Genomic DNA, 12,401 nt, shown 5'->3' with positions numbered 1-12,401 from the left:
AAACATTATAAGGCTAAAGTCCGGTGTCCTTCCCATATATTGTTACTTTCTCTACAGCTTGCTGGTGCTAAGCACCATATAAGGGGAAGGCATAGGTCATCTCCAATCTTCACAGATGCCAAGGAGTCCACTAATGTCTATAAGCTTCCATATGGATCCCTGACATTACGTGGAAAGTCTATACAGGATCTATGATCTATGACTCCATATCTGTGCAAGGTTTACAGCCCAATCCAACTACCATTGACGTCCATTATTAATTAATATAAAATGAAAGTTAAATAAAAATAGAAATATAAATCGTATGTGAACCAGACAGGGTCTAATAATGGTGTGGCTCCAATGTGGATCTTGGACTAATTACACAAAAAGGCCTTGACTGATGATCAGTCATCTATAATGTACCTATGACACATGACTTCCATTATATAAAATTAAAGTTACTTGGGAGCAATATAAATCGGGGATCAATGCAAGTTGGGAATCCATGACCCACCAGTTCATGCAATACCCATTGTACCCGTTGTTAGACCTTCCAGTGCGGTACCTGTACTTTTCATATCACACACCATGCACTCCTGTAACCTTCACAAGCAAAAAATAATTATTATTATTATTTTATTGTATATATATAGGCTATTTTCAAAATCTATTACTTTATTCAAATCTATGATTTGTTTATAGTCGATATCGCTCCACTTTCTTTGCTCAGAAAAGCCGCTTCTCATATGAATGCAGCCCGTGAACACCACCTTCCACCTGTGCAGACATGGTCCTCTTCTCAAACTTCAACTCTCCAGAGTACATCATGACATGGAGGAGATAGAGGCTCTTAGCTCCAATGTCCTGGCAGCCATGCTGAATGCCGGATATCAGGTAGGGGACAAAGTTGAGGATGGATCCCTTGTCCTGGACAGAGCCGGACACCCCTTGGGCGACCTTCACCTTATCACCCTCACTGAAGTAGCGTTTCTGGCTGCTGGTAGTCTTTTCCATGGCATCCAGAGAGCCCATACCACGGTACTTCTTCACCCGCACGCCGTCCGAGAAAAAGTACTCCCCTGGGGCCTCTGTGCTTCCTGCTAGCAACGAGCCCATCATCACTGTTGATGCCCCGAGGGAAAGTGCCTTCAGTATGTGTCCGACGGTCTGAATGCCACCATCGGCGATGACTGGCACACCAAAACGTCTGGCGTACTCTGCCAATTTATACACAGAGGTACCCTGGGGCCGCCCGCATGCTATGACGTCCTGCGTGATGCAGATTGAACCACTGCCCATGCCCACCCTGAGAGCATCCACTCCAGCATCAATCAGGTTCTTGGCCTGGGCTAATGTAACCACATTCCCTCCCACCACTTGCAGTGTTGGGTATTTCTGTTTAATGTAACGGATCATGTTGATCTGATAAACGGAGTTGCCTTGTGAAGAGTCGAGTACAACCACGTCCACTCCGCCTTGAACCAGCAGGTCCAGCCTGAACCTGTCGTCCTCTCTGGTTCCGATGGCGGCACCACAGAGCAGCTGTTTGCGAGAGTCTTTGGACGCCAGTGGGTAGTCTCTGTTCTTCTTCAGGTCTGTCCTGGCGATGATGGCCACCAACTCGTCACTGTCATTCACAATGGGCAGCTTGCCTTTTTTACTGCGTTGCAGGATGCCATTGGCTTCTTTTAGTGTTACACCAGCCGGAGCGACTACCAGCTCCTCTCTCTTGGTCATGGCCTCCTCCAGAGGTCTGCTGTGGTCTTTCTCAGACAGGAAGTCAATATCTCTGGAGGTGATGATGCCAACCAGCTTGCTGCCCATCTTTCCGGTCTCGGTGATGGGGATGCCAGAGAATCCATGTTGAATCTTGGCTTCAAACACATGTCCGATAGTATGGCGTGGACTCATCACAAGTGGATCTGTGATAAAGCCCTGCTCGAACCTCTTGACTTTGCGGACTTCATTGGCTTGGAATTCTGGTGTACAGTTATGGTGGATGATACCAATGCCTCCCATCAGCGCCATGGCGATGGCCATGGCTGACTCTGTGACCGTGTCCATGGGCGATGAGACGAGAGGGGTCTTCAGGGTGGTTTTCCTGGTCAGGGCGGATGTCAGGTCCACTTCGTCGGATATGAAGTCAATGAAGCCAGGCAGAATCAGGAAGTCATTGTAAGTGAGTCCATCTCCGGTGGAGAACAGCTGCTTGGCTGAGAGTCCATCGTCCAAGTAATCTGCCATGCTCTTGTAGCTGATGGTGCACGCTTCCACGTTACCAGAAAAGTCAACTTGAAGAACCTCGCTCTCTCGCTCTCACATTAGGCAACTCCTCTATGGCAACTGTATTTGTCCTCCCAACAAACTTAATTCATGGTTCTGTATATGAATCCCTTTATCCGCTTATTATGCCGACCAGAGCTCTGTTCCGATGTCACACACAATACAAACTGTTACTGTTGTTACATGCCTAACAATGCCGATTTATGCAGGCATTCTTATCTGCGCACATTTCTCTCTTAAATTCCAATGCCACTTTCCAGACAAAAGAGACCTGGAATGTTCCTGCTGTTCACTTCCATTGAGATAAAAGGAGTTTGGATTCATTAATCCAACATTAAGCAGGCCAGATGCGTGCACAATATAAGTTATGTGTGTTCTGCAGCAGACCAGACCTACTTCACATGCTGGAATTAATGGCCTTGACATGGTTATTGATGATGTGATATCATTGATTTGGCTGCATAGTCACTTTGTCCAGACGACAAGCATCTTACACTCAGGAGTAAAAAGGAGCCTTTATTTATTAAAAGGTAACAGCAGTTGCGTTTTAATAAATAAAGGCTGTTCCTTCTTTTTACTCCTTAAAATGTAAATACATAAATAAATTGTACCTGTTATGATATATTGCTGTATTTGAATTAAGGCGTGGTGTGGGGGGAAAAGTTTGACATAGAATAATGACTGTTAAGGGCTTGAAATAATGTGTTGCACAAGACTTCCCCTTCTTGAGATTCTAACTTCCTTTTCTGTGGAACTTCTTGACCTCTAATTTCTCAGTAAATGACAACATTGACGTGTCATCTTAGGTCACTAGGTCATTTAGTGCACTGTTTCTCAACTAGTGGTCCATGGCAGAATTACAGGTGGTCCATTTCTGTCTCTTCTTGGCTATACTGTAGTGGTGGACAGGGACAGAGACTAATGCCATTCTCTGGCTCCAACCTTGGCCTGTACACATTTTTCAGGTGTGCCAGTGTGGAAATACCACTCTCACAATGCTATACAAAAGGTATTTTTTTTTTTTTTGCTGAGAATTCTGTCTGACAACTCATCCAAACTTCACAAATGTTTCATATAATTTACCTCTTGACAGAGTCTGTGGACATATTATAAGCCTAACCTTTTCACCCTGTCAGAAAGTAAAACAATGTATTGGGAAATATCTCAAAAGTTTAATATTCTTTTAATAAATATTGACCCCTATAAATGAACTGTTTCTTTCAGTCATATTGAGTGTTCTATCAGCATATAATGAAGAGATGTTGTAATCTGTCATGGCAAAGCACAAAAGAAACTGGTGGCTGTAGGCCTACTCTGCCATTTAATAATTGTCCCTATTATAGCTACCCATGTACAAGTAGTAATCCTAACTATGTCAGGCTTTGGCCACTAGAGGGCAGAAGTGCCCTGGAATTCACAGTTTCTTCCATCACTCTGTTCCAGCTTTCAGAGCCTCCTCTGAGAATGAAAGAGCACTTCCTACCCTCTTCGTTTTCATAGATATGTTGTACATAGCAATAGATTTCCAGCACCAAATATAAAACAATAACTTGTCTCTGAAGCTGGTCCAAACAAGTGGCAGGCATGCTTTTGCAGGCAGGGTCTTCAACGTTTTTCAGTCCAAGGACCCTTTAGGTGAGAGAGATGAAGCAGGGACCCCCCCCCCCACGTATTGTATAACATTGTGTTGCAGATTCAACTTTCCTAGATAGCTTCATAGACTTGTTTAACAGCACTGTCAAGCGTTGTGTTGGATTCATGTTAATATGTATTTTAAGATTAACTTTCAGTTAATTGTTTTTACTCTATCACTAATGTCGGGTGAAAATCACCCAGTCACCCAAAAAACAGGGATGGGGGCAGGGAAACAAGCCTACCTTCGACGATGTCACTGAGCAGCCAGAAGGTACCGAAGGACCCACCCACCTCAGACATCACAATGAAAATTAAACCCTTAATACTTGTACTTTGTCTGCTCTTTTTTCCCCCTACACCAAAACTTTTAGCCAAAAATAGCTGATCTACAAGCTCACAACGCCTCGCAGCGCTGTGATCAGCTATTTTCGGCTAATGTTCTCCTCAATAGGGATGCCAGGGTTCAAGTGGTTGATGTACACAAAAAAGTTCCTATCACCACAAAGATTTGGTGGCCCCCCTTTAGTAACTCTGAGGACCCCCTGTTGAAGACCCATGCTATAGAGTGTCATGGTGTCAAGATGCACCTTGTCACAGATCTATAATCAGACCAATCAATAGTCTGACTTTCAACTTCTGACAACAGATCTGATCCTGTATCAGTGATAAGCTGACTATCAAATCCGTCACTCATTCATTGGCCTCTCCCCACAGCATCTCCTTCATCCTTCTCAAACCCCGGAGGTGGTGTAGAGAGAACGCAGTCTGGCCTCCAGCTCTTTCACAGGTGAGTCTGCCCTGCCGTGGGCCAGAGGGGTTCTGGGTAGAACCCTGTACAGCCCCTAGTCAGGTTCCTGAAACCCTATTTCTCCAGCAGAGCAGGCATGTGCAACAGGAAGTATGAATGAGCTCAGTTCCACTGAACTGTGGGCCTCTGGGCGGAAGAGCAGAAAATACCATTCAATACTTGTACCACACTGTGGTCAGTTGTTTCTGAATAAAGCCTGATTTAGCTATACTTTGTTGTGCGTAAATAGCTGATCTATAAGCTTGACAGAGAGGGTTGAGATCAGTATGTACTGTATATATCAGAGGGATCACTGAATTTCAATAGTGGTGTGTGATAAGCTTGTTTCGACACAACTGGTATTGTGTCAGTAGCAGAAACTACAGGAAGGAAGTAGTCGAGGCCATCTGGCAGACAAGATAGGGTTTCAGGGTTGTGAAAAGCTGTCGCTTGTTATGGGTGTCACAAATGTCAGCTGTGCTTAGAGCAACGCATCCATAAAAAACTTTGAAAAGAGGTTCAATAATATAATAGATTGAACTTGAAAAGATTTACCTGACCAAACCTTATTGTACCATTTCCATCAAGTTTACAAGCATTTAGTGCCAAGTTGACCCAGGTAAATGTCCACCAGACACAAGGTCAGGTTAACTATCAACAATATTTGTAAATAATTCTAAACGCACTCTAATTTCCTTCCAGTTCATATCCTATTTCATGTATTGCTATTGGAACAATGCAATCTGAATGATCACTTACACCCAATAATGAAGAGGAGGAAAAACAAGTTGTGAGACTTTAGTATTTTATTCCATGGCACCAGTATAAACATATATACCAGACTTGGTGGAAACAGTCCAAGGAACAAAACAACATGTGTGAAAACATCATGTGGAAATCTTTTCACCTGAAAAAAGATGCTTTACAAATACACGGTGTGGGAATGGAGGCAGAATGTTTTGCAGAATCTTCTCCCCTTCGGCAACAACCTAAAGAAGAGGCTTTTGCACCTTTCTCTCTCACTTCTCACAGACAGGCTGCAAAAAGTTCTGTTGTCAAGAGACAGAGAAAGAGAGAGATCTTCATAGGCAGAACCTAGAAAGGCGTGGTCGTTTCTGTGGTGCTGGGATGGTGAAGATCGTAGAAAGAGAACTGGCCAGTGTCCATGCTTAATAAGCGTGGTTAGCCACGAACAGTGAGTCTGCGCCGGCGGCGCTGGCTCCAGCAGCAGCATATTTGCCGACGCAGGCCAGGCTGTTAGCCTGAAGAGAACAATAGATCAATATTAGACAATGTACCCCGATATTAGCAATGTACCATCAATATGACATAATGTACCATCAACATTAGACAATGAACCCTCAATATTAGATCATGGATGTCATTAGTAGACAATGGAACATCAATGTCATCCCATCGGTATTAATCAATGGATCATTGGTATAAGACCAAGGACCATCAATACTAAGACATGTACAGCACAATGTCATACATTCCCATATAGCTCAATGCTTTCTCTAATATCATGTGTGACAGCAGCATACAGTGTTGTATTGTCACATACCTGAGCTCTCTTCAGGAACTCCTCCTGGCAGGCTTTGCCATTCTCCTTCTTGCCACCCCATGCTTTGAGGGCAGAGGCCTGCAGGGCACGGCCATAGGAGAAAGTAATGGCCCATGGCCTGTGCAGAGGGCACTTGTTCATGGCGTTCAGGTTGATGGACGCATCCTCCTCACTCTGGCCACCAGACAGGAAGGTGATGCCTGGTGTGATATGGAGGAAAGAGAGATGAGAAAAGCATGTTATGGACATAATGTGTGGACAAAATCCTCAGTGTTAATTTAACTCACTGAGGATACAAATGTAACCAAAGGTAACCAAATGGACCTTTATGGGTTCATTCAGAGTTACAAAGGGATAAAAGGACACTGAGGATTTTACGGACCAGTGTGGACATGTGAGAGGATCTATAGGAATAGGTGAGGACATAGTATGCATCAGCATTTTCATGCTTTTGTGGAAGTATGCGTGTGTGTACAGTATACGTATGTGTGTTCACATTTTGTGTTCTGAGTCTGTGTTTGGGTGTGTGTGTGTGTGTGTGTGTGGGGAAAAAAGAAAGCGCGTGCGGCCGTCCAGCTCACCGGGGACTGCGGGGGGCACGGTGCGGCGCAGGGCAGTGACGGTTGCCATGGCGATCTCCTCGTGGGTGTACTTGTGAGAGCAGGAGTGTCCGGCGGTGACCATGTTGGGCTTGAGCAGGGTTCCCTCCAGGTAGACGTGGTGGTCAGAGAGGGCCTTGTACATAGCGGCCAGGACAACCTCAGTCACATATTGGGTGCGCTTCAGGTCGTGGTCACCGTCGGGGAGGATCTCAGGCTCAACAATGGGGACAATGCCGTGCTGCGGGGGAGGGAAGAGACGTTTAGCCACTTTAAAGCCCTGTAGTCTTAGAGAACTGTGACACATTGCGGTCATGTAGATGTGCTATTTTTGTGGTTAATTGCAAATGTGTGGCTACTAGAGACGGTATGATATTTAAAACTTTTCACATCTAACATTTCACAAAGTGCAACAGAGATGCAAAGGTATAACCGGTGTTAAAAGTCTAATGCAGCATGTGAGACATCTGCTGTATGATATTGCAGATTTGTTTACTTCATACTGAAGCATGATGAAGCTTAGTTTATCGAGCTCAATCTGAGCCTACATTCAGTTGGGAAGTAGCTGGAAGTAGCTGATAAGAATGATTTTACTTCCCTCAATATGAAAAGGAAGTAAGCGTTTATGCATGTTTACAGTGGCATTTGCGCTGCGCATTTTATTTTCATAGAGACTTTTTCTGAACTGAAACCATTAAAAACCATTAAAAACCATTAAGAGTTCAACAACTCTCTGTTGTGTGTCTTACCATCTGGCAGATGCTGGCATAGCGGGCCAGGACGTTGGCGTTCTCAATAATGGCCAGATGGGAGGGGGTGGTGGGGGTGATCTTCAGCACACAGCGCCACTTGGCGAAATCTGCACCGTCCTTCTTGTACTGGGCCATACGCTCATACAGGCCATCAAGACCTAGGAAGAGGAGAGAGGATAAAGGTCTAATGGTTAACACAGAGAAGGATCAGGAAATAGCAATAATGGGTGAAAGTCAGCCTAATATTGAGGCATGTATTTGTTTTTGTGCAGATACTTGTTGGGGGAAGGGGCGTGTAAGAGATATGCTAGCGACAGATGTTGGCTCACCCTGGGTGGTGGTCTCGCCGTTGGTTCCGGCAAGGGGAACGACACCTTTGTCAACCTTGATTCCAACAACCATGCCTCTCTTCTTCAGGAACTCGGGGAAGAGCACACCATCGTCGGTCTTCTGGTACATGGTCTCGTGGAAGAAGATGACACCACCAATGCAGGGCTCCATGCGCTCATCAGCGGTGAAGAGCAGCTGACGGTACAGCCTCCTGTTCTCCTCAGTGTTCTCAGCATTGATGCTCTGGAAGCGCTTGGCAACGCTGCCTGCAGGGTTGGAAGGGAGAAACAAGGGTTAGCTTGGGTCTCTTTTCATCCTCAGTCATTTTACTTCTGAAGACAGATGTTGTGGTTTTAAAGCCGTGAGTGAAGGGTCTAGAGGAAAGTCACCGGTGAGATTACAAAGGCAGGCCGTACTGACCACTATGCTCTATTAGCACCAAGTTAAAAAGGGACTAATTGTACTGTATGGTTCAGAGGGACAGGGCGAGGGAAAGGACAGTATTTGAAAGCAGTGCAATGTTTTAAAGGTGCTCTTTTACCGGTAGACTCATCTGCGGCGAGGATTCCCTTGCCGGGAGCGACGATCTTGTGAGCAATGTCACTGAGCTCCTTCTTCTGCTCAGGAGTGAGGAAAGGGTATGCGTGAGGCATCCTGACTCTGGAAGACAAGAAGAGGGGGAAGAATGTGAGGGAACATTGGGGTATACTGTATATAAGCTGAGGACATCAAGAGGCTAATGTTGCACACAAGCACTTAAGTTGTAGGAAGTCCAGACCTAGCACATATTGTTGGGGCCTGGTTTGAGGAACAGTACTGTGTGTGCAACAGTTGCAGAGGTAGGTTATGCAATGAAACAGCCCATTCTAAGCCCAGCTATACAACTTAAAAGGATATATTTGCAAAATATGCTATTATCTTTTGGGCGTTTATCTCACAAGCTACTTGATTATGAAATTAGTAATTTTGCTCTACTTCTGACGAAGGGAATGACATTAAAGCGAAGGAGGAAGTACTGTATACATGTTCTCCTTTATCTGAGTGCCTCAGTTTGTTCCCCCTATGTCTGCCTGTGTGATTTCGAAACATGCAAAACAGTTGCAACCACAGCTGTTGCAGCCTGGCTTTATGCATATGCTATGGTAACACCCTGGCATGTTCCCCCTGTACCCAAACACCCACCCCCCCTGCTAACACCATGTACAACCCCACTTTGCTCCTGCACTCCACTCCCTGCCATGACAGGCATGTGGGTGACCTTTTTCTAGTCTCTCTTATCCCTGACCTTTCCTTTCCCCTTGAACCCCCCACCCTTCCTCATTCCTCAGCCCTGCTCTTCTATCGCACACTCCTCCTTTACCCACTCCCTAGCTCTCTCCCATTCCTGTCTGCTGCCACTATCAACTGGTTGGACTAAATATAAACACTGTAACTGCCTCAGTGGTATAAAGTGCTATGGCTCAGCCAGAGGGAGTTACGTAAAAGAGACTTGAGCCATGCACTGTGATGATGAACATGTACAAATGGGAGCAAGGTCTTGGTCAATGTTGTGATGCACCAGCATGACTACAGAACATCATTGCAATGGAAAGTCTTGCAACAGCGTTTGCAGCAGTAAGGCTGGCCAGTGACCACAAAGGAAGCAATGATAACAAAAAAATGATGGTGTCAGATCACTAGTAATGTAGGTGTCATTGTTGAGCTTGAATGTATAAACTGACAATTATCAAGTAAATAAGTCATGCATACAGTGTCAGTAGCCTATGCATTTTCAGGACCAGTATGCACTTTCAGAATTAGGAGGGAATACCAGTTACGTTTAACTGTTCAGGCCAATTTTATATATTTTAAATATTATAATGATATTACATTATAATATAAATATTGTATTGTCTGTAGTTATAGAGGCAAATGAGATTAGTTCTTCATGCCACCTCAACTCTTGCTACGTTTACATATACGTATGTATAGCTCCAAAGAGAATACATTGAAAGGATGTCAAATGAGACTAGTTAACTCACTTACAAATTAGCTGAATTCATTGCTCCAGGTTACACATCATTTCATCACAGGTTAGTATCTTAGTTTTCTGGTCTATAGCAATTAGCTGTCTGTTATTCCTTACTAAAGGCTGGTATTCCCATTAATGTCCGTGCTTAAGAAAGTTCTACCAATGCACTGCTGTTCATCATATCAACATTGGTCGCGAAGGCAACCAATGTTGAATAAATAGATTCAACGATTATTATTGAAAGAAAATCGAACCAGAGATTGTTCCTCCACACAGAAAAAGTGTTAATTAAACTGTTAGAGTTCGACAAATTTTGCAGCGCACATCCAATTCTTCAAGTCAAGAGGGTCTTCCTAATAACAGTTCATTTACCTTTGAGGTTTAGGAGAGCTGGGAGAAGCTGGAGGAGGTGAAGATCCGGTTCTAGTCCGCGACAACTCTTAGGCCTGCAGACCCTTGTATTTATCCTCCCATTGTGACCCCTCACATTTCAGCCGCCCGGCTAAAAAAAGAACAGGACGCAACCAGAGCTGGCTTGTGACATTCAAAAAAACTGTGCTGGAGTAGCGGGCCGGCGGACAGCCATCAAAAGGGCAAATAGTGTTCCAATGAACCACAGATGCAACAGCGGGAGAGACAGAGAGATTTGGGATGGGAAGGAGGATGTGGGGGATTGCTGCAAAGAGGTAAAATAGGTATAAAATAATGGAAACAATGTACAGACAGGTAGGTGTAAAGAGAATAGAGCTTGAAGGTAGTCTAGGACTCAGAAAGCATGGTAAAGGATGGCCTCACAATGACTGGCGGGTGTCCGACATACACAAAAGAAAGATTTTCTCCCAAGGGTCCAGCTTTTTTCTTTCTTTCTTTTTGTGCCAGATTTCTCTTTTTGTACAGTATGGGCATATATAATTCTGAAATTAAACATATAGCATACTTTCATGGCACATAATAGTATGTGTGCAACTAAGTAAAATAAATGAATTAAGTGCATTTATTTGGCTGAATGTAGTATTGAAAATAAAATATAACCAAAATTGTAGGTTCAGCTAAGTAGGTATTATCATGCTGATTCAGTATGCAAGGATTCCATGAAGAGCATCTCAGTACCCAGAGGCCTAATCAACAGATAACAACACACACACATGCACACACACACACACACACACACACACACACACACACACACACACACACACACACACACACACACACACACACACACACACACACACACACACACACACACACACACACACACACACACACACACACACACACACACACACACAAGCATGCGTGCATGCACACATACAGTACACACACACACACACACACACACACACACACACACACACACACACACACACACACACACACACACACACACACACACACACACACACACACACACACACACACACACACACACACACACACACACACACACACACACACACACACACACACAGATGCCTGGACAGCATGTGACAATATTGCTAACCTGCCCTTAGAAATCCTATCCAGCACACAGTGTGTGCTGATCCTTGACCTTTTCGTGACCTTCTTCATTAGGATAACTGGCACTATGAAGTGGCCAAGGGGTCTTGGTAAAGGTTGCACATGGACAAAGTTAGCATGTGTCACTGTAAACTTGTTACATTTCTTTCTCTTTGAATTTGCCAAGCACTTTCCTTGAACCATTTTTAATCTGGCATCCATATTTTGGCATGTCATTATAGGCTAAAATTATAAAAAAAAAGAAATTCAAAAACAATTGAAAATACCAGCTACAAGCTCCCAATGCGTCGCATTGCAACATGTTGTGAGCTTGTTGCTTGTTTTTTTGTTTTTTTTACACTTTGAAAGTATAAAATGGGTTTAAAGGGGAATTTTGTTGTTTGTTTTCCAGTCAGGTTAAAAACTACAGCAGGGTAAAACAGGGCAGGCTGCAAGACTGATCTTCTAGTACACTGTGAGTGTGATGTAAGCAACACAGCAGCCAATCAAATTCACAACGGGTGTGTTAGATTTAGGTGTGTCAATACTGTATGCTTGCACACTGGCACACAAAGTAGAAAAATGTGAGCATCAACTCAGTCACAAGTGATCAACTATTTACCAGGTGCAGGGCTCACTGTCTAGTGACCTGACATCTGCTACAACTGAACACGAAAGTGTCCTAAAGGTACTTTTATTTTTTTAATAAAAGTACCATATGCTGATATTGGACATTGGCACACCCATAACTCTCATTGTATTAGCTGCAGCTGTGTTGCCTATAGCTTGTCATGTTTTTTTATATGCCGTAGCTTTTAACCTGAATTGGAAAACAAACTACAAAATCAGCTCAGGGTTTCATGCCTCTTAAGTGGTTAAAACAGTTGGGTTTACATTACAGTCCAATGTCCTAGCTCATTGTACAAGTGTCTGTGTTTGAGTTTGTTGTGTGGCTGCA

General features: G+C 44.0%; 2 protein-coding genes across 2 annotated transcripts; both read right to left on the bottom strand.

Moving 5' to 3' along the window:
* Positions 1-708: 708 nt before the first annotated feature.
* On the bottom strand, positions 709-2,226 carry LOC311060086 (inosine-5'-monophosphate dehydrogenase 1b-like; the record flags this gene model as incomplete). Its single annotated transcript, XM_084078210.1, has 1 exon — positions 709-2,226. The coding sequence occupies one exon, from the start codon at positions 2,224-2,226 to the stop codon at positions 709-711; it is 1,518 nt and encodes a 505-aa protein (XP_083934336.1).
* Positions 2,227-5,475: 3,249 nt separating this feature from the next.
* aldoab (aldolase a, fructose-bisphosphate, b) lies at positions 5,476-10,414 on the bottom strand. Its single transcript, XM_084077528.1, has 7 exons — positions 10,316-10,414; positions 8,474-8,592; positions 7,932-8,198; positions 7,600-7,760; positions 6,833-7,091; positions 6,252-6,451; positions 5,476-5,949 (listed from the first exon to the last, which is right to left on the bottom strand). Exons 2-7 carry the CDS (start codon positions 8,583-8,585, stop codon positions 5,857-5,859), a joined length of 1,092 nt encoding a protein of 363 aa, XP_083933654.1. The 5' UTR covers positions 8,586-8,592; positions 10,316-10,414; the 3' UTR covers positions 5,476-5,856.
* Positions 10,415-12,401: the final 1,987 nt, after the last annotated feature.

The sequence above is a fragment of the Gymnoscopelus microlampas genome, assembly GCF_963454915.1.
Source record: "Gymnoscopelus microlampas genome assembly, chromosome: 14".
NCBI lineage: Eukaryota > Metazoa > Chordata > Actinopteri > Myctophiformes > Myctophidae > Gymnoscopelus > Gymnoscopelus microlampas.
Note: the sequence above shows the minus strand (reverse complement) of the source record. Positions and strands in the feature narration are given on the sequence as shown.

Excerpts from the sequence above, each read along its gene's own strand:
- aldoab (XM_084077528.1), bottom strand. The coding sequence starts at position 8,585 with ATGCCTCACGCATACCCTTTCCTCACTCCTGAGCAGAAGAAGGAGCTC. Across the intron at positions 8,199-8,473 it reads CGCCGCAGATGAGTCTACCG|GCAGCGTTGCCAAGCGCTTC; the intron begins GTAAAAGAGCAC and ends CCAACCCTGCAG. Across the intron at positions 6,452-6,832 it reads CGTGCCCCCCGCAGTCCCCG|GCATCACCTTCCTGTCTGGT; the intron begins GTGAGCTGGACG and ends ATATCACACCAG.